The sequence below is a fragment of the Macrobrachium nipponense genome, chromosome 3, assembly GCF_015104395.2.
Source record: "Macrobrachium nipponense isolate FS-2020 chromosome 3, ASM1510439v2, whole genome shotgun sequence".
Classification (NCBI taxonomy): domain Eukaryota; kingdom Metazoa; phylum Arthropoda; class Malacostraca; order Decapoda; family Palaemonidae; genus Macrobrachium; species Macrobrachium nipponense.
In genome coordinates, this window is record NC_087202.1 from 26437271 (window position 1) to 26463737 (window position 26467).

General features: G+C 42.7%; 1 protein-coding gene across 1 annotated transcript in view; it reads left to right on the plus strand.

The window, feature by feature from the left end:
- The window catches only part of LOC135221665 (golgin subfamily B member 1-like), a gene marked incomplete in the record, with an annotated part of 242075 nt that overhangs the window by 80563 nt on the left and 135045 nt on the right, over positions 1-26467 (plus strand). The window contains 2 exon segments of the mRNA XM_064259372.1: positions 8247-8349; positions 25507-25514. Of these exon segments, the coding sequence (XP_064115442.1) occupies positions 8247-8349; positions 25507-25514 (111 nt within the window).

Consider the following 26467-nt stretch of genomic DNA (forward strand, 5'->3'; position numbering starts at 1 on the left):
GGATTCTCTACTTGGGCATGGTCATCGATACAGGGGTTGCAAGTTTTCCCATCGCATCAAAGATTGGAGAAGTTGTGAGTGGTGGCGTGCGACTTCCTGTCGGAACCACATCAGTCAGCTCATCAGTGGCAGGTTCTTCTGGGAGTTTTGTCTTCCCTGGAAAAGCTGGTTTCTCATGGGCGTCTTCATCTTTGGTCACTTCAATGGAGGCTGGGGGAACCCTGGTCTCCGGCAGGGGACTGACCCCTGTTAAAGGTTCCTCTGTCTCTGGAAGTGAGAGAAGCCCTTCATTGGTGGTTGGACGACCAAAATCTTTTGAAGGGTGTTCCTCTGCATTCTCTCCCACTGGACTTCCTTCCGTTTCTAGACGTCTCCCACGCAGGTTAGGGGGCTCATTTAGGTGGCCTAATTGCCTCAGACGTTTGGAGTTTGGAGGACAAACAGCTGCATATCAACATCTTGGAGTTGAAGGCAGCCTCTCTGTGTCTGAAGGAGTTTCAGGAGAAAGTAGAGGGTCATTCTGTCATTCTCATGTTGGACAACACCACGTGGTACCTTATGTGAACAAGCAAGGAGCCCTGGTTTCATGTCAACTTCAGGCATTGATCATCGTGCTTCACCAGTGGGCGGTCAGCAATTCGGTAGAGCTCTCAGCCAGGTATATCCCAGGCAAATGGAATATGGTCGCAGACAAACTCATTCATCGGGGTCAGATCCTAGGCACAGAGTGGTCCCTTCATCAGGTAGTAGCAGACAAACTCTTCCAGGTTTGGGGGAGACCCATGTTGGACCTTTTTGTGACCCGGTTCAACAAGAAACTGGAGATATTCTGTTCAGTGGTTCCAGATCATTTAGCATTAGTGGAGGATGCATTCCAACATCCCTGGAACAACCTGGAGGTGTATGCTTACCCTCCGTTTTGATTGATCCATCAGGTCCTGAACAGGCTGATGAGTTTGCAGGGTCTCAGGATGACTTTGGTAGCCCCTCTGTGGCCTCAGGCGGAACGGTTTCCAGATCTGCTGTCTTTGTTGTTGGAGGTTCTGAGGGAAATTCCCTCTTGGCGGGATCTCCTGTGTCAGCCGCATGTGGAAAGGTTCCACCAGTCAGTAGAATCCCTTTCTCTTCACGGTTGAAGGCTATCAAGTATTTCCTCCGAGAGAGAGGCTTTTCTCAGAGAACAGCAGGGCATATGTCCAGCAGTCTCAGAAGGTCGACCTCTGCAGTTTACCAAGGCAAATGGATAATCTACTGTGATTGGTGTCGTAAACAGGGTTTTTCTCCACTCGGAACCTCTATTTAGCACATAACAGACTTTTTGACCTTCCTCAGAGATGAGAAACGTTTGTCTGTTTCTGCCATTAGAGGCTACAGGGCAGCCCTGAGTTTAGTGTTACGCCTTAGAGGTATTGACATCTCATCGTGGGAACTTTCCTTGCTAGTTAAGGGATTTGAGCAATCGAGTTCTCCTAGGGAGCTCAAGCCTCCGACGTGGGATGTTTCCTTGTTCTTAGAAGTCTCACTAAAAGTCTATATGAGCCTTTGCGTCACTCATCTGACAGGAACTTGATGCTCAAGATGGTATTCCATCTGGCCTTGGCATCTTCGAAAAGAGTGAGGGAGCTGCACGCTCTGAACTATGATGTGAAGCACACCAGAGGTTGGGGGTCAGTGTCCTTTGAATTTCTCCAGGAATTCATGGCCATGACCCAGAATCCCTCTGTGCACGATGATAGGTTCACATCCTTTTCCTTTCCATCACTGATGACTTTGTGGGTGGTGATGCTCAAGAGCTTTTGTTGTGTCCTGTCAGGGCTCTGCATTGCTATCTTAAAAGAACACGGCACCTTAGGCCAGTCTGCTGCAGACTTTTTTTAGCACAGGACGTACAAAGAAAGAGGTGTCAAAGAATGCTATCTCTTTTTGGATACAGGAAGCCATCAGACAGGCATACTTGACTCTTGATGATTCCGCTACCATGTCTGTGCAGGCTAGACTAGAGTGCATGACATTAGGGGTGTTGGACCCCCTCTGGCTTTCAAAAAGAACTTGGCTGTACATAGAGTGCTGAGCGCTGGTACTTGGTTATGCCAGTTCATGTTCACCTCTTTCCATCTTAAGGATGTTGCCCACAGATCTATGGACACGTTTTCACTGGGTCCTGTGGTGGCTGCCCAACGGATTGTGTAACTCATCGTTGCCCTTAACAGGGCACATTTGTATCTTACCTAAGATGATTGTGTGGATGAGAGAATGAGTGAGTTGGCTGACCTCTTTCTTTCTCTTGTACATTTTCTTCTTCCTTCGGGCAGGTTGAGGAATAGACACGTCATTCGTTGGACTGGTCTGATACAGGTGAGTAAGGTAGTCATACTGATAGTTTGGTCACTTGGTATGGAAATAACCAATGCTCTATTCGGTAGCATATGCTCCGCTCCTTGTCACGGTGGAGTAGGGAGTGGTATTTAACCCTGGTGTGTTGGTTTGTTATTGGAAAGTCAAAGTTTTTCTTTCTTCCCTATGCAATGATTCTCCCATATATCATTGTACGTCGTTCAGTGTCTGGGTGGTTAGATATCAATGTATCTAGCTTCTCACGGGCATCAGTCCTTCTCTTTAAGTTATTTCTTATGGAGCTGGACTGGTGGGTATGCCTCCAGCTGGTTTAGGATGTCTTGTATCTCCCTCCAAGTATAAGTCTATCCTATTGTTAAGACCGAAGTTTGTTCGTGTATGAACAATTGACAAATTTTCTAAGACAATTTGTATTTTTCATAGCTACAAACCTGAGTTATTAACATTGTACTGCCCACCTCTAGCTGTCCCTCTGTCTTGCTAAGACATCCCGAGTTGGGAAAGGCTGATGCTGAGGCGTGGGTGCTTGGTCCTTGACCACTCTTCACCCGGTTTATGCACGTGTTGCCAGATCTCACAAGATTGTTAGCTTTCATCTGCGATTTAACCAGATCCAGCTAGGTGCTTGAAATTATCCCATTGTTAAGACCTCAGGTTTGTAGCTATGAAAAATACAAATTGTCTTAGAAAATTTGTCATCTTAGGGCTAATGAAGATTGTCATTGTTATATGTATGTATACACTTTTTTTTGTTGCTAATTTCACTAAGACTTCAAGTGAATGGTAATTGTCAAATAAGTGGTTATGATACACATGAAAACAGTTTTATTATATTTTTATTTTGTTATCAAAGGACAATCTTGTTGATTTATGCTACAGTTAAGCAGTTATAGTATGTATGTCTCTAGAGCCTAGAGAATTGTTTCTTCCTAGGCTAGGTCTTCAATATTCATATTACTATAGTACTGTAAGTGGGATGAAGCTTTACTGTATCAGAAATCTTAATGGACAAGGTTGTTTCAGCAGTGGGAGATATTGAACCACTATCAAATACCAAGGCAAAGGGGAGATGCAACACCATTTGCAATTGCCATACATCAAGAATAGGCACAAAGAGCTTCCAGTATACTAACCTGAAGAAGTGCTGTAATACTAAAACTCCTCCCAGGGGACAGTAGTCTTCTTTTTGAGGTGTTAGGAGATGAGATCATTGTTAAAGTAAGATGCAATAGATGAGTTAAAGAATGGATCTCAAGGGTTTTACTGCTGCCTATTCTTGGTCAGTTTGCTGAAGTAATTTCTAAAGCAATATGTAAGGCAGACCTTTTGAGGATGGATATTTCTATGTTCCTGTTTAATCAGTTGAGGAAGCACCTTCATTCTTTAGGCAGGGAAGGTTTTTCAATTACAAACTTTAGGCTCCAATAATGATCTGGGCACAGGAACAGAATGATGATTTTGACATCAGAAGAACTTCACTGTCTCCTGCAACAACTTTACCAGCTACATCAGAAACTGGGCTGCAAGTCGACTGGGAACAAGAGATTCCCTTTTGTAAACTGAACGTATAACATGCAAAAATCCTCTTAAGAATGTAGTTCTGAAAGACTATGACAACCTAACCAATTATGTGAGGCATATTGTCACTAGTATAGCCAATGAGAGGGTCTGTACTAAACGCTTTTGATATTTTTGCTTCTCGTCACAGAAGAATATCATTTTCAAGAAAGGTTAGCCATCTTTGTTTTCTTGTGATCGGTCTGCATTGTGAAGTCCATTAGATAGCAAGGAGGAAGCTGGCCCTCCTCACGTAACTCCACAGGATTCATCATCAGAAGTGTTAACATGTGAGCTACGGGACAGTTATGCTATATTTATACTGCAAATATAGAAAAGCGTTTTATATTCTCAAAATCACGGCTTAATTTTACATGAAAAACTGCCCTAAGTGTAAAAGTGTCTGTTACCTATATTACACACTGAATACAGATATTACCGCTTGCCAGAGCACACAAGCTTGCCAAGAATATTTTAAAATATTGCCAAGAATATTTTAAAAAGCAGCGTTCTGCCATGGTTTTTTCCATTTAACATTGTTTTAACTAATATTTACTCATTTTACTGATTTTCCCCAACTTTGTCTCCCCCACCCAAAACCCCTAGTTCGCACCTGTGATTCCCCAAGATTGTTGGGTGGTTGAAAGGGTTGACCCACAGTTTTATTGATAGCTGCAGTAAAAAAAACAAGAGTTTTTGAGCAATTTCTTAGGTTTTAACTTCTGAAAATGATGCGGAACTATTGCTCAGAATTACCTATATTAATGTTGTAATATGTTTATCAAATTCAATAAAGTAAAATTGATGTTTTAGTTTTATTGATAAAATACTTTGCATATACAGGGATACTTATGCAATTTTATGTTTAGTCACTATTGGATGAATCCATTTGAACTCTGTCTGTATTAACATCTTCACCTTCAACATATTCGTCATAACTTTCTTCTCTGGGAGCAGAAATTATGTGAGAATTTTTACAATCCCTCTCTGCATGGCAGACACAAAAGATTGAACATGAAATACAAGCACTGGAGCAGCTACAGTGTGCCGGGGAACACAAGTGTAATGATGAGCATTCACATTCAATAATTTTCAGTACTACTGATGGAACAGGTGATACATCTGATGGCAAGGCAGTTGGTTCCACTTTGTTTGTGTCAGCATTGATGTGCCAGCCATAATGCACAGTAGTAAGTACAAGTGAATCAGCTTCAAGAGCACATCTCCAGATTGCAGCTTGTAGGTGGGCTCTATACACATGCTGTTCAAAAGCCTCTTTAGTAGGAGGCCATTCATTGATTTGGAGCAGAATTGAGCTTGTGATTGGGCATCTTTTTTCTCCAAACCATGAATTGGATTCATTTGGAAATCCATAACAAGATGCTATGAATGCTGTGCATTGAGACTTTATCTCTTCCTCAGGTGTACATGTGTCACCTAGCTTGTAAAGACTTCTTTCCAGATCAGTAAGACCCGTCCACACGGCGACAAACTCTGCTCGATGTGACATCAGAAGCGAAGAAACAGCAGATAAGGTTCTGACTTTTCCCACTTCTGACGTCACATCAAGCAAAGTTTGTCAGTTAAAGCTCGACGGTGTGGACGGGACTTTAAAAAGCACACATTGTTCAAGATATAATTGTGTTTCTCAACTTGGCCTTTATTTCTACATATTTTCCTCTTGAACTTGTACCAGTCATAACCAGATTGCATGTGAGTTTCTTTAATAAATATAATCTTCATAACATGAAGATGAGATATGTGAGCTTCTTTGTTTTGCAGTAGTGAAGTAGCAAAGCAAACACATCAGTGTCATCGGCAATAATACATATAATAATGAGTTTACCATAAGTAACCAGATGAATGTCCTGGATGATGACTACATCTGCTTCCTCATGTTGTATGAAGTTCAAGTCTCTTTCGTATGCTACAATTGCAGACCTCTGTTGGAATTGGTTCAGGTCCAGTAACTACCAGCAGCCTTCTGCTTTGATGTAACTGGTCACTCATCTCTCTTAGACATTCACAGATAAGATTGGTTAACTGAAGTGTGTTCTCTGTAACAATGAAACAAACCTTTTGAGAGGGGAGTAGTGTTACTATGGTTAGCTTATGTAGCTGGCTGGCGTTGTTTCTAGCTCGTGACATCCGAGCAGCTTCTTTGATGCTGTTAGCATAGTATCTGTCAAAGATTAAATATGTATCTGCAATCTTGAGGAGACTACTGATGTACTATACAATGTATTTTATATACCTGAATGTGTACTTGGGAAGGCCAGTGGACTATCCACAGAATAGCCCATCAATCTAGAACATGTTACCATTTTATTCTTAATATGAACTTAGATTTGGGGTAATGGATTATGATACTTCATCAATTCATGGCTCCAAACAGATCCTAAAATTTTCAGGTAAAAGTTTGTGGCCTTTTGAGTAATTTTTTCATGTAAACACCTTGCAAATAAGCAACAGGTTTTACATGAAAGAATGCAAATGGTGCCTAATTGCTGTGTTCATAAATTATAATACGATAATAATAGTATGAAAATAATGCATGAAGTATCATTACAACAGTTTTATTAAGATTATCATTAGTAGTCTTAATACAAGTATATTATCCCTCTTACGCCGAAGGGGTATAATAAAAATCGTCTCCCGTATGCCGAGGCGGTCTCGGAGTGAGCGCCGAAGTGGAAAAAATATTTTTTTCAAAAAATCACAGCGCGCTTAGTTTTCAAGATTAAGAGTTTATTTTTGGCTCCTCTTTTTGTCATTGCCTGAAGTTTAGTATGCAACCATCAGAAATGAAAAAAATATCATTATCGTATATAAATAATGTGATATATGATAGCGCGAAAACAAAATTTCATATATAATTGTATTCAAATCACACTGTGAGCAAAACGGTTAAAGCTAACAAGTTAATTTTTTTTCGTTGTAATGTACACTAAATTGTGATCATTTTGGTATATAACACATTGTAAAACGATCAAAGCAACACAGAGAAAATATTATCACAAAATGATGCGTGAATTCGTAACGCGCGGACGTAAAAAAATGTTTTTTTTCAAAATTTCACCATAAATCTAAATATTGTTCTAGAGACTTCCAATTTGTTTCAAAATGAAGATAAATAATTGAATATTACTATACTGTAAAAGTTTTAGCTTACAATTGCAGTTTTCAACCATTTCGGAAGAGTTAAATTTGACCGAATGTCGAATTTTTTTAATATATTTTTTTATATGCAAATATTTCAAAAATGAGAAAAGCTAGAACCTTCAATTATTTTTTGTTGTATTCTACATAAAATTGCACACATTTTCATATATAAAACTCTATGAAACGCCTAATATGAATCGGAGCAAATATAATGATAATGCGATGTACGCATTTCGGAGATTTGCGGCGGAGAATCCGCGTGCGGAGGGAAGGAAAGTTTTTTTTAAATTTACCATAAATCTAAATATTGAGCTAGAGACTTCGAATTTGTTTCAAAATGAAGATAAATGACTGAATATTACTAGACTGTTATTTGACTTTTGCAAATGGATATCTGTTGGTATAACAACTTAACCGATGCCAGTAGTTCAAGTTTTTGCTGAAAACAAAAGCCAGAAAAGTTTGAAATGCTGGAAAACATTAAAAGGTGCTGGGAGATCAGAATTCAAGTGGTTTAAGCTCCTACATAGCAAAGGTGTAAGCATTTCTGGGGTGATGCTGAAGGAGCAGGCCAGAATTTTCCTAAGGAACCACAGTCAACCCCTGATATTCACAGGCAATGTTTACTACAATCCACTAATGCATGCTTAAAGCCCCTCAAAAAAAATATAGAACTGCCTATTTTGATAGTTCAAACACAATTAAACTCTAAAAATGCTTATACTTGAGTATTTTAATAGTTTTATCACGAAAAGTGCATTTAGTCATGAAAATTATATGAAAATACACTAAATAGTGAATATTTCTGAGTGAAAAATACTGTGAATAGGCAAATTTTCTGTAAATAATGTGTATCTATGTTCCATAGAGAAATCTGCAAATCCAGAACTGGAAATACTAGGCAGGGTTCAACTGTAAACCTAAGGATTGAGAGTGATTACGTACTATTCATAAGTTTTGTTCTAGTTTTGATGCCACCAATATATATGAGGAATGAGCTGGCAAGACTTTGTTGAGAAAGAGGGTTTTTTAGAAGTGATTTCTGTTGTGGGATTTTCTGTAATCCGGCAGGGGCCTGGTCCCAAGGGTGCCAGTTTTAATATGTCAGACTGTACTGTAATTTGAGCATCATTTGGTATTTAAGATTTACTAATTGCTAATTGCTATTGCAGGTTATTAGAAGAAGGGAAGGAAGACAGTTCTTTGAGTTTATCAGACTCAGGAGCCAGCACTAGACTTACACAGAGATTGAGGGAAAGAATACGAACTTTGCAGGTAAAGAACTTTTAGATGTGTGATAACACTTTTATATGGTTTTTTACTACTAAAGTGTTCCCCCATATTCACGGGGAATGTGTACCAAACCCCCGTGAATAGCTAAAATCCACGAATAGTTTAAAACCCTGTTAAAATGCTTAAAACTGACTATATTTTGTTAGTTAAAACTCAAGAAAAACCCACTAAAAATTTTTACACTTGGTTTATTTAATAGTTTTATCACAAAAAAGGGATTTTGACGTAAGGAAAAATCTATTTCTGGGCGATTGGCTCGTGTCGCCAGCGAAATATCCTTTAATCTATTATTTCTAGGGTAAATGTACTAACACATACCAGAGAATAAATAAAATAAAGAAAAAGGTCAGTATAACTGACTCGCTCACCCTCCAAGAGGGTGTCGGTATGAACACTAGGCGAGTGAGACCACTACCACGAGCCAAATACCAATAGAAATCTCCCACAACAAAAACCCTCCATGAGGAGATCCGACCCACAGAGTGAGCAGCTCGTACTACTACTACTCCATCCCATGCTGCCGACTGCTGCGCCTCTGGTGGCCATCCTGAAGTTAGCAGACAATCTTGGGCGAAGGGATGGGTAGGGTGGGATTTCGCTGGCGACACGAGCCAATCGCCCAGAAATAGATTTTTCCTTACGTCAAAATCCCTTTTCTGGGCTCAGCTCGTGTCGCTGCGCGAAACCGTACCAGAGAAATAGCACAAGATTGTAAACAAAGTAATAAAATAAAATCAGAATAGGTCAAAAATAAAAAAATAAAAACAGTAAATATAAAAAAGAATATAATTGCTAAAAAGATACAAATACACAGTGATACAAAATAGAAATATGCTTAAATTACCCTTAATTCTAAACATGTTTCTTATCATAAGGTAATTTACATATGTACAGAGGTAAATGGCTTACATGTAACAAAATGGTATCTGTGTAAAGGCATGTATCAAAATATAATAGCAATTAGAGTAGTCAAATGAACCAATTAGACAACAATGATAATATATAAGGAATGCATATGACTTAATATACAAAACCCGTAACCATTATAAATGAGATGTATCCCCTAGCATAAAAATAAGGGGTAACATCCATGAGATCAAAATCCATAATCATCTGTGGAGTGTCCCTAGCAAAAACTAAGGGGCACCCACTACATCATCATAAAAAGCAGCTAAGACACCAGGTGAATGTAATTGAACACGGTAGGAATAGACGAACTGTTGGGTGAAGCAGGTAGAAAGGCGGACTGAATCTTCTACTACAAATTAACTAGAATCAGGGGAAACTATGTTTCCCGCTGCTACTGCTGAAAATTTCAGAGCTTCCAAGGACTTAAGGTAATGGCGTTTGAACACTGTCGGCGATTTCCATCCGGTATACTTTTTCAACTCATCGAAGTTCATGTGTTGGAAATAATTAATTGAGGTGGCTACTGCCCTAACATCATGTGCTTTCGGGAAAGAGTCAGGATTGGCTTGCTTAATAAAGTACAGGATTTGTTGCCTGATGCCTTTAATGGATAAAGTACCACCTCTTTCCCTCTTAAAGAGGGGACCCGATAAGGATGAGGAGGTCCTGGACAGAAAGGCTCGTAAGGTTGTAACTGGGCAAAGAGATACATCTTGTGGAAGGGGTAGTACCTTCCAAGGTTCCCACCTCATCAAAGGATCTTCATTCTTTGCTAAAAAGCTACGTTCCGGAGAAAGTAGTACTTCCCCTGTGGGAAGGAATTGAATATGATCCGGATCTCTGGATAAAGCCGACAGTTCTGAAATTCTTGCTCCTGAAGCTAAGCTTAATAAAACAGGGTTTTCCTTAAGAGCATTATAAACGAGCATGTGTCATTGTCGGTTTCTGAAGCCAGTTTTAGAACATCGTTTAAGAACCATGAAACTGACGTAGGCCTTACAGAAGGTCTAAGTCTAGCACATGCCTTAGGAATAGACGAGAAATAGGAATCCGTCAAGTCTATGTTGAACCCAAATTGAAATATCTTTTTCAAGGCTGACTTGTTTGTCGTAATCGTGCTAGCTGCTAAACCTTTTTCAAATAAGGATCTGAAAAAGGATATAGCTGAATTAACTGTCATGATTCTAATATCAGATTCTCTCAGGAAGATTGCTAACTTTTTGACAGCAGCATCGTACTGTCTCAAAGTTGAATCCCTTTTATCGGATTCCAAGAAGAGAATATTCTGAGGGTCAATATTCGCATCTCTTTTTGCCGCAAACTTCATGAAATCCATAAAGTTAGGGTTTTGAGAATCCCTGAGGAAGCGAACACAGTCTTCGTTTGTACTGACTGGGAGAGCTTGGGATTGGGGATCCGAAGAGGACGAAGGCCCAGCTCCAGAATTAGGGGATACCAATTGCTCTTCGGCCAGTCTGGGGCTACTAGAGCCACTTGACCCTTGAACGTCCTGAGTTTGTTTAAAACTTTCATAAGAAGATTCACTGGGGGAAAGACATAAATCTTCTTCCAGTTGTTCCAGTCTAGAGCCAGGGCGTCCGTGGCATAGGCCAGAGGGTCCAGGTTGGGGGCTACATAACAGGGAAGTTTGTGATTCGCTTGAGATGCGAAGAGATCCACCTGTAGCCCTGGGACTCTTTGAAGGATCCATTGGAACGAAACTGTTGTCCAGTGACCATTCCGACTCTAGGGGTCACTGATCGGGATAACGCGTCTGCTATGACGTTTCTCACTCCAGCTATGTGAGTGGAGGAGAGATGCCAACTGAACTTGTCTGCCAGGGAGAGATGGCTACCATCACATGATTTAGATGACGTGACTTGGAGCCTCCTCTGTTTATACAATGTACTACCACTGCGCTGTCCAGAACTAGCTTTATGTGGGAGTACTTTGGTGGGCGCAACCTTTTTAGAGTCAAGAACACTGCCATTGCCTCCAGTACGTTTATATGGAACTGACTGAACTGAGGTGACCAAGTTCCTTGAACCTTTTGGACTGTGAATACCCTCCCCAACCGCTTAAGGACGCGTCTGTGTGGATGGTAATCCCTGGTGGAGGGAACTGAAGGGGTACTGACACTGACAAATTCTTGACTTTCGCCCACGGCCGAAGACGATTCTTTAGAATCAGAGGGACTGAGGATATTTGTTTGCCCTGGCCCCCTGACATTTGCTCGTGAGCGCCAGATTCTGGTTAGGTCTTTCAGTTTGGCTTTCATTAAGACGTTCGTCACTGATGCAAACTGGAGAGAACCCAGGATCCTCTCCTGAGCTCTCCTTGACGCCAGTTTGTGACTTAGAAATTGCTTGACTGACTTCGCTATTTCTTTCCTTTTGGTTGATGGAATCGACAGAGTATGGAGGATAGATTCCATTGAATGCCCAGCCACTGAAAGTCTGACTCTGGAGTGAGTCTTGACTTGGTCCTGTTTATCTTGAAGCCTAGATATTCCAGAACTGAATCACTTTCAGTGTAGCTCTGTTGCATTCCTCGACTGTTGAAGCCCAGATCAACCAATCGTCGAGATACGCTACTACCATAATCCCTTGTGATCTGAGTTGTTGCACTACCGCTTCCGCTAGTTTCGTGAACACCCTGGGTGCCACGTTGAGTCCGAAGGGAACTACCTTGAAGGAGAATGCCTGGTCTCCTATCTTGAAACCCAGATACGGACGGAAGTGTCTTGCAATAGGGATATGATAGTAGGCGTCTGTAAGATCGATAGAGGTGGTGACGGCCCCCACGGGGAAGTAAGGTCCGCACCTGTGAGATCGTGAGCATCTTGAACTTGTCGCAGCGGATGGCTAAGTTTAAGCGGGACAAGTCTAAGATTACCCTTCTTTTTTGTGAGCCTTTCTTTGGCACGCTGAACAAGCGACCTTGAAATTTTAATCTCTTGACTCTCGCTATAGCTCCTTTCTGAAGGAGGTCCTCTGCGTACTCTGTCAATTCTTTGGAAGGAAGTTGACGGAAAGGTCTGGATGGAGGTGGGTTCGTCAACCAGCTCCAACCCAGGCCTTTTGACACTATGCTCTGAGCCCATTCGCTGAAGTTCCACCGGTGGCGAAAGTGAAACAGCCTCCCTCCTACCTGAAGTTCTTCATTGGTTCTGGTAACCGCCTCGGCCTCCTCTGAAGTGCTTTCCCCTGTTAAAGGGGCCTCCCGATCCTCTCCCACGAAAGGAACGCTTACCTCTGCCTCCCTTACCGAGCGGTCATACTTCTGTGAAGCTTGACTCTCGAAGGCTTGATTGTAAGCTGGAGAGATGGCGTAAGAGGTGGGAGGGCTGAGGCTGAGGGGATATCACATAATTGGCTGTGATTGAGCCTTAGAGGTGGAAGGTTGGGCTGTTTGCACTAAGGGCACCGCTGGAACTTGCTGAGGAAAGCGTGGCTGCTTTTTCTGGTAAGGATGGAAACGCCTAGTTTTCCTTTGTCCCTTACCTTTAGGTGTTAGGTCTTGTCTCCTCTTAGCCGTAAGGCCCCAACGGTCCTTAAGGCTCTGGTTCAGCCTCGTAGCCTCTGACTGGACTTCCTTCACCATAGCTTCTGGGAAGAGATCTGCTCCCCAGATGTTAGACGAGAGTAACCTATTCGGCTCATGTCGAATGGTTGCCTCTTGTAGGACATGCTTTCCTACAATTCGTTCTCGCAGTGGCAAACTCAAACATATCCGACTGTACCGTTTGAGTCAGGGCTTTGGTCATGAGCTTAAAAAGTGGTTCTGAGCCATAAGCTATGGTTGCTACCTCGGACATAGCCATAGAGTTAATAGATCTGGCTAATCGCGATTTCGCGTCAAATTCAGCCTGAATAAGGCCATCTGGAGCCTGGGTAGCTTTTCACCAAACTGCTCCATAGCACAGTCCGGTTTGAGTTTGCCAGCTGAGAAGGTGTTTGGCAAGTCCTCCCACAATTCTCCGGCTGAGGGGAGCAACGGAGATGTGGGATCTGCTTCCTTCAATTGAGGCATGGGTTCCCCCTTCTGGGCCGCTGGGATGGTAGACCTCGCGATCTTTGTCAGGAACGGGAGCGGGGTGGGTACTCTCATCCATTGTGAAAATGGTAAAGGGACTCTTGAAAGGTTGTATCCTGGTATTAGAACAATCCATGTCCTCTAAACATCTGAGCCATTCTCTCTGAGCCTGGTCTCGTGAATAGAGGACTGTCTCCTTTGGTACCCTATCATCCCGTACCATGGCTGAAGCTGTAAGCCTTGCGTAGCCTATGAACGGAGGCTGGAGGTCTTCCGGGAAGAACTCGAAGTCCTCTATCCTTCGAGTTCCGAATTCCGGTATGGAAATGAGACCGTCTTGGAAGGGGGCGTATGACGCTACTCTCCATGGATTGTTCATCGAGAACGGAGGTAGCGAGTCATACGGAGGAAGCTGAGTTCCACTCGTATTGGAAAGTGGAGGAGAGGCTAGAGGGGCTTCTCTCAGTCCGGCTATAATGGAGTCTTGGGAAGTAATCCTATCCGACAGACGAGAGATCATTTGTTCCATGCTACTCTTTAGGGACCCAACCAGGTCGCCCACCTGTTGCAACAGGCCAGCATTGGAGTCCAAGGCCGGAGCTGCTGCGGAGGTGGAGGGGTGGCTCTGAATCGGAACCAAGGGTAGCGGAACTGGTGACTCTGCCGGGGTGCGAGATCTCTCTCTGGAGGATTTACTCCTCGAGGACTTAGAGCCGGAGCTAGAAGCTTTAGACCTGTCTGCTCCGGGATTCGCAGCCGGAGACTTAGTGAGGAGGATGACGCCGAAGTCGACTTCTTAGACGACGACGACGCCTTAGTCAAGGATTTCACTGCTTGACCCTTGACCTTAGGTCTAACCGAAGCGTCAGGAGGAGTATATAATTCATCACCTGTAAAGCCTTGGAAGGATGGAGAGGTTGCAGGAGTAGAAGAAACAGTTACACCCAAGGGTGACCCTTGGGTGTCCACCCTACTTACCTCGACCAACAGGTCGTCTACACCTACCATAGGTTCCACATTAATATCTAGAGTCGCGACGTCCGTGGAGATATCCTGGTCTTGATCAGTTAATGAGGCAGCCAGCTGTTGTTGGATGAAGGCGATAGTAGGGGCCGCCTCTACTGGGTCGACGTATCCTGTCGCCTTGCCTCCGGGGAAGATTAACAGCGCCAACCGCTTCTCCAAGATGTAGGGCATACCCTTGGCGGCGTTCTTCCCAAAACCGCCGACCCAGGCCCGCAGGGTTGCCAGTGCGGTATCCTTCACTGCCGGCGCTGGAAGAGAGGGCGTAGATTAGATTTAAGAATCACTTAAAACTAAAACTTAAATTATAACTTAAACTTAGATGCCTTAAGTTAAAGTGGATGATGAAAACTTAAGCACTAAAACAGAAGCGGAGCAGCTACCGGAGATGGGATACTCACCCCTTCTAAAAGCTGGCTCACCAGATCGTAACATATGGTACACGTCTCATGGTACCAGACCTGGATGTCCCCGTGCAGCGTCGCGCATGGAGCATGGGACCGGCAAACTTCGTGTCCACATGGGTCCTGAAGTGTGGCGGCGCATCCCGGATGCTCACAGTTTTGGTGGCCTGTAAGTGGGAAGATTACATGATATCTTAAAGAATAACACTTACAGGCTAAAGGACAGAAGAACTCCGTTGCATGCCGGAGCTCGGAAAAAATTTTGGCATAACCCCCCCCTGCCTCGCCTGAATAGGCTATAATCCCGGAGATATCCGGTAAGACATGTAAGGGAGGGGGGGAAAAGGTTTAAGGTACTTAAGATAAACTTATAGTTAATCTAATAACGCTTAAACCTAAAACACAAACGAACCGGACCAAGTCCAGTGCGTAGCGGAGTTTAGTAACTCAGCAATGCGGTAAGGTTAGCAGGGACCCACTGTATGTTCCGGTCCACTCTACTGGGTGGACTAACATCTTCCCGCTGGATGCCAGGACTCCGATCAGGAAAGGAGTCCTAGCAAGGTCGGGAAGAGCGAGGAGACATACAGGCTCGAGCGAACCGGAGCGACAAGGAAGCAACGGATGGGGGGAAAGGCCAGTACCCCCCACCACATCACCACCGGGCCGGACCGAGAAGCCGGAGAGGTCACGTCCAGTCAGGGTCTGTCCCGTCTCCCTGGCCCCTCCGCCTGGGGGGAGAGAGGGAGGCATGCTCGGGTATGTGGAGCGAGCGTGGGCAGACCGACCCACCCTCCCCCGACTCTGTGGAAGAGCGGGAGGAGGGGGGAAGGGGACTGGGCAGGCGTCTGGCTGTCTCGTGATCGCGTAGTGACCACGAGGCGGTAAGACTAAAATAAGATAACTAAGCCTAGGCCCAACCAACTGATCAGAGAGATGCTATCGGGAAGCAACTGAACTGAAAAGCGGTAGCATGGAGACCTACTGGGCCAAAACCGACTGATCAGAGAGATGCTATAGGGAAGCAACCGAACTGATGAGCGGTATCATAGGCTCAAGGAGCCAGGACCTAGGCTAAGCCAGACGCCTAACTAACCTAGCCACAACAAAATACATGGTATAATAAAATAAAATAAAAGAAAGAAAACAATATAGTAGGAGAAAAAATCCAGGAGTGTACGACTAACCCGAAGGAAAGTCTACCACTCAAAGCTAGTCAGAGGCCGATACTAAGAGCCGGGAACTAGGGTTCTGGGAAAGAAGAAGCCTACATAAGGTAAAAGACATGCATGCATGACAAACCTGAGTAGACAGTACCCTAAGTAAAATGGATAATAAATATAGAGCGTATATAGATAAGGGGATGTTCTAGGTATGGGAGACCGAGAACGAACCCACCACGCGGCAGAACCATGCTGCCATGCTTCCGACCCCGAGTTCGTATTTATGCCTAAAAAACGGCAAATACTGACTGAGGGCCGGAAAAAACCAACTAACCATAAATACTGAGTACTTAACTTAGCTGCTGCAATAGCTGCACGCTCCATCATAGATAAATCCAACGAAAGGGCACAAAAAACACAGAGAAAAATATCACGTGTGACTCGTGTGCGCTAACTGAAAAGGATGGCCACCAGAGGCGCAGCAGTCGGCAGCATGGGATGGAGTAGTAGTAGTACGAGCTGCTCACTCTGTGGGTCGGCTCTCCTCATGGAGGGTTTTTGTTGTGGGAGATTTCTATTGGTATTTGGCTCGTGGTAGTGGTCTCACTCGCCTAGTGTTCATACCGACACCCTCTTGGAGGGTGAGCGAGTCAGTTATACTGACCTTTTTCTTTATTTTATTTATTCTCTGGTATGTGTTAGTACATTTACCCTAGAAATAATAGATTAAAGGATATTTCGCGCAGCGACACGAGCTGAGCCCAGAAAGTGCATTTTACTATGAAATTGATAAAAGAAAAATTTCATAGAAAGATACCACGAATATGTTTTATCATTTTTAAGTTGTAAAGAATGTCAAAATAATGATTAACAAATTACTGTATAGATGGAGCTAATAAGATTTTTGGAACCTGAAAAGCTATTAAGACTACATACTAAATAAATTGCTAGAAGTATCTAGCATTTCAAATTGTATCTGTATAGCATTTTTGGCATAAGAGTATGAAGCAGGTAAATTTTACATATAATTGGCTCCATGATTTTAAGAGTATTGCTGAGATTATTCAAAAATCAATTATTTGGTATGAATCTTACCTACTATTAAAGATAGCTTATATTTCAGTGCAGATAAGCAAGGAGATATAAGCTATTTTTAAAAGTAGGTAATTATCCAAATGATAAATGTTATTAAGAAAATTTATATATTTGTTTATTTAACTAAATAGATTTTTTAAAACAAATCTCTAATTTACATTACCCTCATTTCTTGGGTCTTCAGCTGGTTGGCTGGCAATACCTCTCATTTGTGTCCATGGAGCTTGGTTTCCATATACATACGTAGGTTTGTTTGACTTATAAACTGACTGTTTACAAAAGCCCAAATGGCAGATCATGAGGAAGAAGTCCCAGAACTAGTTTACTGTAAGAGGGGCCCAACTGGAAGTTCATGTGCTTGAGGTTAGCTAAAGAATCCAATACCATAACAAAGTATGAAACTAAAGGTCTTTGAGATGTGAATTACTCTCAAAACTGACTTTGCAATTGAGATGTACAAAGGAACAATGGCTTACCTACATGAATCTGAAGTAGTTACTTGGCATTGCATTGCTAAAAGGATCCAAAAATCAGACTTGGTCAAGTGTGTGCTGTCCTGCTACGATTAGAAAGATTGACACAAAAACTTGGCCATCTGAGAATAAGATACAAGAATCCTTCAAAGTGAAAAAGGAAGAAAATTTATAAGAGAAAGACTGTTTTGCTGCCAGCTGCTCTCTCTCACTATCCTTCCTTTGGGAATAGAGGGAAGCGAGGCAAATAGTACATGGTAGACGTTTTAGGGATGATTCTGTAGAAAAGGCCAGCTGCTCAGGCAACTCCACTCTACTGAGTTCTCCTGGAAGAGGTCTCTTTTTGGAATTAAAAGGAGATTGTTTCAGGATTGTCTGCATGAGCAACCAACAATCTAAAGAAAGGGAGAATGTAATCCTTGTCAGGTTTGTTAATAGTGGAGCTGAAAGTTATTTGCTTCATATTCAGTCTTTGCCACCTCTAGATGAGAAAGCAAATGTCCCTGGTTTTTTTGGACCCAATGAAGTCTGAAGATGATGTAAAAGCAGCTTTAGATAAGTTCATGGGAAGCATTGATGCCATGAGAAGAGGTACATGGCTGTAACTCTTACCAGAACAGGGTGATTCAGCTGCATTTTAAGTGAAGTATGAGTCATAATTTAGCCCAAAAGAAGAGGACAAATCTTAGCAAGCTGCTGAATCAGATAATGTGAGATAAGTTCAGCATCTCCTAGAGTTGTTGCCCCGTGATAGCCACATCAGGAGGTAGATGTAGTACTTCCTTAAAACTGTCAAGGTTGGTCATGGCTCTCTCCTCCTGCCAGAGATTGTGCAAGTCAAAAGCTTAGGCAGCCAGAACCTTAGTTGCTCTAATTTCTGAGATGATTTCTTTGCTGGAGACCACCTCTTGTTTTGAATTCATTTTTAGTGCAAAGGGGAAAAATGATAGATCTGAGAATGCTGCTTATTGAGTGCAGTTCTCTTAATTTGAGATCCAACATCCAGTTGTGGGAAGAAAAAAAATTGGTCTTTATTTATAGATTTTTCCTACGTCAAAATCCCTTGTTTGGGAGTCACAATAAACAGTTATTGTAAGTGCCGAGACACTTACATGTTTCGACACTGCCTGCCAGCACTTTTTAAGTGCTCGGTCAGGTTCCATCCTTGTGTGTTGGACCTTAGGGTTTGAGCTTATAGGATAGAAGGAACAATCCCTCTTTGAACTTTCTCTCTGAGGGGCTTTGGCCTCAAAGGAGACTAGTGCAAATTGAGGAAGGCGATAGTTCTTATCATACGAGTACCGCTCATAGATGCGTTACGTGATCTGGTCAACTCAATCGGCTCAGTTAAATGGAGCGCTCGGCCCTGGCTGGGAGAACTTTTGCTCTCCTTAGGTTGGTGCTTTGCTGTGGCATAAGTATCCTCCTTCCCCGTGCTGCAGTAACAGGACAGGTTGGAATGCACTTTCTCCTTACCTGTTCTATTGACCCCCTTGGTTGTTCCAAGAGGGGCAAGGTGGACAGAGAGAATTCCGATGTGTTTGTCTCTTTTTTGGAATTCAGGTACAGTGGACCCCCGTATTCGCGTTCTCCGGATTCGCGGACTCACTGATTCGCGGATTTTTCTTTGGAACCTATCTAGAAATTATTCGCGGAAGGACTCGCCCATTCGCGGGTTTCTCTGTGGAACATATACATAATTATTCGCGGTCATCCCCGGCTATTCGCGGATGCGAATTTTTATGTGTTTACTATTCGTTCAAGGACATTTCATAATGATATGGTTATTCGGTTTATTAGACATTCCTTATAAATCTTGATGTAATGAATTGAATAAAAATATCGTAGGTATAAATTGGTGAGCAACATAATATGAAATAAAGCATAACAGAGTGAGTTTGGCAACTGAGAAAATAAACAATCGTATACGTACAGCCATCTCTCTCTCTCTCTCTCTCTCTCTCTCTCTCTCTCTCTCTCTCTCTTCATTCTCTCAATCTCTCTCTCTCCTTCTCTCCTCTCTCTTTCTCTCTCTCTCTCTCTCCTCACACACACACACACAAAATGATAGATAGGAAACAATAACAGAATATGTATTGCTTGAATACGATATGGCAACAAAGTTTTGGTCTGACTGAAGTGTAGAGTTACTTTGACACTGACTTACATGTCATTCCTGGTCATCTCACAGCCACGGATAGACATCAACTTCACAGCCGAGAAAGGAAATTGTATACAAAATAAATATTTTCCAGATGAAAAAGCAATTGGAGGGCCTATGTTATCCCATAAAAAAAAAACCTCGCTTGGATAACTGTAAGATGTAGAAAAGAGAGAGAGATCAAGGGCAGGGCGATGTAGGAAGGAGATTTAAACAGTACCTGGAAATGAAAAACGACCCCTATACTAATCTTATAATTATAGCCTTAGGGTTTGTCTCAAAGACATGCAAAGGTGTGTCACACACGTGACAGTTGTTGTTTTTGTAAAATTGGCGTCAGGGCAGATTTTTAAGCACCACTGTGTTAATATATTATTAATAATTTGTTCATTACCTTCGATAACACGCCAAATTTCACGTTAGATAATCATAAAAATCTCTAGGATTGCGCAACCGCGCAAATTGGAAAACAATGGTGCTAGATTAAATCTGAAAACTCCAGATCTAGCGTGAAATGCTGTAGTTTAGCAACACTGCCATTGAACTTACATAAATACGTATTGGGTCAATTGGGTACGCGTTGTGCAGGCAGTAAACATTTTAATGCAAACTTTTTTAAGATGATTTCTAATTAGGATATGTATGTACGTAAGTACATAAATTGTTTTCTAGTGATGATATTAAAAGTATGCAGACCATATCTAAAGTACGTAAGACAATGATTATATACATATTTGTAGCAGGGTACGTATTTTTCTGTCTGCGGCACGCAGTACGTACATGTACGTGTATTTTTCATACGTACATAATGAGTATATTTTCGTGACAAAATAAATTTTTATGATGAAAAAAGCTTTTATTAATTTTCAAATATTACAGTTCTGTATACTTTCATGTAAACACAGCAAAATGTCGGTAACAAAGTCGGGTTTTCTTAAAAGATGCTCTACCCAAGCCAACTTTCCGCAGATAAACAAATCTTATGATGCCGTGACGCCTTCCTTGAGCAGTACCCAAACGAAATGATATTTAAAACGCTATTGGCTGTTGTCTGCACAGCAGCCAATCCAGGAGCAGCATTCATTTTCTTTGTCGCTCATTGGTTGTACACTTGGTATTGATTGGTTGAACCCTGGCCCCATTTCGCGGAGATGGAATTGTGGGTATCGCGCATCTAGTACCCAGCAGCCTCACTGCGCAGAAACTTACGGGTATACGCGAACGTTAAAGCAAGCTCTTGTGCGTATCAGCAAATATCTGTGTGCATCGTACCGAAAATGGCACCTAAAAAGCGCCCTGCTCCTTCTAAGGCTTCTGGCCAAGAAGTTAAAAGAAAGAAGACCGTAATGAAGCTTCTTGATATGTTGAAGGAGGGAAAAAGTTACGCTGCAGTCGGCCGCCATTTCAAAGTGAATGAGAGCACAGTTAGATATATAAAGAAAAAAGAAAATGAAATAAGAAAAAGTGTTAGTATGACATTCTATGGCACAGTGAGAGACAAAACCATTGTGAAAATGGAATCTGCACTCGCGTTCTGGATAAAGGACTGCAGGAAGAAGAACGTGCCCCTTGACTCCAACATCATACGCCAAAAAGCACGACAGATCTACCAGCAGCTATCAACTCCTACTGCTTCACAAGGTGGGGTGAGGAAGAGTAAGCCGAAGCCGAAGATGTGGAGGCACTGGAAGGCGATGAAGAAGGGACGTTGGAATTCATGGGCTTTGGAGAACCAGCTCCTGAAGAGGAAGACGAAGAAGAAGAACCACAACCAGGACCGTCCTCAGCTCCCCAAGGATTTCAGGCTAGCAAAGGATGGTTCCACCGGTTCCAGAAAAGGTTCCATCTAAAGTCTGTTTCCCTACATGGGGAAGCTGCATCTGCAGACAAAGAGGCAGCCGCAAAATATCCGCAGGCCTTCATGAAAATAATCCAGGAGAAAGGATATCGCCCAGAACAGGTGTTCAATATGGACGAAACTGGCCTGTTCTGGAAGAAAATGCCATCCCAGACGTACCTTATGAAGGATGAAGCTAAAGCCTCTGGATTCAAGGCACAAAAGGACAGGGTGACCCTCCTGATGTGCGGGAATGCGGCTGGTTTCATGCTGAAACCAGGCCTCATTTACAAGGCTGCAAATCCCAGGGCACTCAAGAACAAGAACAAGGCGTTACTGCCCGTCTTCTGGATGCATAATCCCAAGGCCTGGATCACCAAAGTCCTGACAGAGTACTGGTTTCACCAGAGTTTCATTCCTCAAGTTATGCAATACCTGGCCGATTTGGACATCAACTTCAAGGTCTTGCTGATAATGGACAACGCTGGTGGCCACCCTCTCGATCTTTATTCCAAAGGAGTCCAGCTTGAGTTCCTTCCTCCTAACACCACCTCTCTCCTCCAGCCTATGGATCAGGGCGTCATCCGCGCCTTCAAGGCACTCTACACCGGGAACTCCCTCCAGCACCTTGTTGATGCAATGGACCGTGACAGTGAATTTACGCTGAAAGATTATTGGCGTAAATTCACGATTGCCACGTGTCTGTCTGTCATTGACCGGTCGTTGAAGGACATGAAGAAGGAGACACTGAATGCCTGCTGGAGTAAGTTGTGGCCAGACTGTGTCCATAATTATACAGGCTTTTCTCCCCAGGAAATCCAGCATTCAGCCATTAATAAGGCAGTCCAGTTGGCAAAAATTCTTGGTGGTGAGGGCTTTGACGATATCACCGAGGAAGAAGTCGGCACCCTCATTGATGCCCACTCTGACCCCCTTACCGACCAGGACTTGGAAGAGCTGACGAAGTCCGCCAGCGAGGAAGAAGACACTCCAGGTTCAGGAGAGGATCAGGAGGAGGAGGAGGAGGAGGGCCTGACTTTGGAACGCCTGTCCCAAGTTAAAAAAATGGTAAACGACCTCCAGGAGTTTGTCGCAACATGGGATCCTTACATGGAGCGCTCCTTGAAGTTTTCTAATATTCTAGACACAGCACTGAGCCCATATAATCAAGCTCTCACCACCATGAAGAAGCAACGGCAGCAGTTGCCAATCACAATGTTCATCACACGAACGAAGAAAGACCCTCCAAAGCCTCCCAAATCGCCTGAAGTAGTGCCTCTTGAATCGCCTGAAGAAGTGCCTCCCAAATCGCCTGAGTCACCGCCTCCCGAAGCGCCTCCTGAAGGTGAAGAGGCGCCCTCAGAGGATATGTAACTCCTCTGCTTAGCTGTGCAGTCATATCTTCATCGTCATTCATCGGACTGCACGCTAATTCATCATCATCATCTTTAATCAACATTCATCACTGGTGAGTACCCGGTTTACATATGTTGTACTAGCGTAAAACAATTGTTTAATGTTCATTCAAATTTTGTTCTTTCTCTCTATCGCTTCTGATTTCACATACATTTGTTTCCCTTGTAAAAAGAAAATGGATGTCTCAAATAGTAACAGTATGAAAGAAAACGTGCATGACTGAATACTTATGGGGAGACTGAATTATTTTCACATACGTAACTAAGTCATGCAGTATGTACATAATACGTATGTATGTATTTATGTATAACCATAAAATGTAAGATTTACTTTAAAACAGTATTAATAATATTTCAAAGATTAATATGAACCATAATAGGATGTTTTATGTATATTTGATGAAGGATGGTCCTTTTAGCTACTTTGGTGTTTGCATGTTAAGGATAGCTAAGTTTTCTGAGTATTTTTGGAGGGGGTTACAAACATTCGCGGATTCTAACTATTTGCGGGGGGGTCTGGTACGCATCCCCCGCGAATACGGGGGGACCACTGTATAAAAGTTAGTATCGCAAGATCGATCCACTGATCATATCATCATTAACCAAAACTCTGTGATTAATGGCGCTTATGGCGCCAATGTCTGGTTAATGCCTCTGATAATCAGTTAATGGCACCTCTGTTAGTTATGTCATGGTGCCATAACTTTTATCAGCACCTTATGAAGCCCATAACCAGAACTTGGCATGTCATGGCTCCGTAAATCGCCGATTTTATGGATCTAGACAAGCACTGTAAAACTGTATTGCCATTAACCGAGTCCGTCGATAATCGGGGACTACCTTGCCTGCTTTATTCCGGATTTCGGCTGTCTTCCATAGAACTTCTGCTTCTCCTATGTTCTCGTTTTAGGAATAGCCAGTTCGGCTAAAAGCTAGTCATCTTCAGGAAAACTTCATCTTCACTCTTCTTTAAAGAATGAAGGAGGTCTGCTTCCAGTCCTTAATCTTTTTCCTCTCTCGAATGATGAGGAAGGAATTAGGCTGATGTTCAATCAACAGGGGCTTTTGAATATACAGTACTTGTATATGTATTCTCCTTGTGACATGTGTCTGTTATCAGATGCAACGACTGAGTAATATGTGCATACCTGTAGGACCATTGTATTTAGGTGGGTGACTGAGAGGATAAGTACTTCCTCATCAATATCCTGAAACTCAAGGCATCCTTTTGGGCCTCCCAAAAGTTTTGGTATTTGATTTTGAGGTACCCAGTGGTGTTGTTAAACAACAACACCACAGTAGTGAAATTATCACCAAACAAGAGAGTTTCATTTCCCTTCTGTTGTGGTTAACATGGAGGTGCTTGAGGGTAATTGTTGTGCACTTGATAGCTCTATCAGCCAAGCACATTTCAAGATGAAGTGTACTAGCAAGCAACTCAGCCTCTGGAATTGAGTGAGGGACAGGGTAGTACTTCTTTCTCATGGAGAAATTGATCGTCTTAGTGTTTCTCCTCAATCTGGCTAACTACTATTGAGGAACCTCTCTGTTTGGCCATCACAGAGACCTATGTCTCTTGGCAGCATTTGACTCTTGTTTAGGGTTCCTTTCTCATGCTCCAATTGCGCCGTTGCTAGAATGATCAAACAAAGATATGTCTCAGTAAACTCCTTATCATCTTCTGTTTACCCCCTGGCACAACAGAAGTCTGTAGGTCTTCTGCTCAACATACCTGACCCATGGACCACTGCGATAACTCAGAATAACTTTTCCGGACAAACTCAACAGATTTAGTCCTATCTATATTTTTCTAATTTGTAAGGTGTTCAACAAACATTGTTCACCATGATTTAAAAATAATTGGTGGAGGACTTTGCCTATTACCCAACCTGCCAATTCTGCTTCAAAGGCAATGAGAGGAGTTCCTCCCTGACCCACCCTTCATTGGTAGTGATGCAAGCGTGGTTCCTCAGGCAGTACAATCCCTGACTTCATGGCTGAAAGACAATCCAGCTTTCCTTGTAAGCATAGGCTATCATGTCGAGCAGCAATTGAAATAACTGGATACTAATTATTTCAGTCCTCTGTAACATTCTAGGGATTGGAACCGTCTTTGATGATAGGTGTCATTGACAGGAATTTTTCTCTGGTTAGAATCACGAGAGTTACTTCTCTCCGATTCAGTCAAGATTCAGTTACTGGTGAGAAAATTCTCTCTGTCTTGCCATCACAGGGACCTCAGGTCTGTAGATATCATTTGACTCTTGTTTAGGGTGCACACGCCCTTGCAAGAATCATCAGACAAAGTTTTGTTTTTCAAAACAACATCTTGTCTCTCTCCAGCATTGGCAAAGATGATAGACGATTTGCATGGATCTTCTTCTATATCACCCTTCAAAAGGCAGGTATCATGTCTTGACTCCATCTTGAATGTTGTAATGAACTCCAAATCATTCAACATCTGTTGACAGGTTCAAATCCTTCATGATCCCTTATGCCTTGGACTCTAGTTGATGATCCAGATCAGTCATTACTTTGTCCTATTAGTGTTTTGCTGTACCTTGGGAAGACTCAACATCCTTGACATGGAGGCGATAACCTTTCTCCAGTACTGACTCGCCAAGGGAGAAGTGTATAAGGACATGTCTTTCTCCTGGTTTTGCGAGAAGATGGGGAGGAGGTTTTCTGCAGCTGGCGACGACATCACCTGTACACTACCCGAGAGCACATGGTACCAGTGGCTTAATCCTTTCCTTGCATTCCTAAGGATATGTCGGACTGAAAGATAGACAATGTCTCATTGGGACCACATTTATGTCTTTCTTCCTTCGGGTTTTTGCCCACAAGTCCTTGGAACCCTTTTTTCCTTGGACTTATGGTGGATGCTCAATAAGTTGTGTTTTCTTACTTGGCTCCTTGAAGAGGGCAAGTTACATCTCGCCTAAGGTGTGATGTTCTAGAGGTGAGAAGTATTCAAGAGTGATTAGCCTCTCCTCCTCCTCCTTCCTCGTTCTTCTACATCTCTTCCTTTGGGTTGAGAATAGGACTGGAACCTACACTTGCTGGACTGGCATCTGATGCAATAAGTCTACACATTGAGCTTTTTCTATTTTTCTTATCAGAATCATAGAAGCAAACCTGCTCCTTTCTCTAGCAAGGGAAGGAAGGAGACTTGCAATAAGGCAAACCCATCTCAGATCTTTGCCTTAATGCCTCGACTCTTAATATTTGCCCCAGCCTTTTTCGTATGAGTTACATTTCCTCACCCATTTGAAAAGGCCCAGAAATTTGACTCTTGATCATGCATTTCTTATACCCCAATCAAATTGTCAGAGGTGGGGCACTTCACTCGTTCCATCAGGAGGAGTAGCCCAGGTGTTCTAAATTCCAGTTTGATTCTTGATTATGCAGTTCTACTCCAATCAAATTGTCCTCATTGCTCTTTCGACCAGGAGGAGTAGCCCAGGTGTGCTAAACTCCAGTCATTTCAAGAGACTTCACTCAAAATCATTCTTCCAATGAGTAAGTCTTCCAATTGTAAAGGACAGAGGGTTTGTATATTGTGTAGGAACAAATCACAATTTT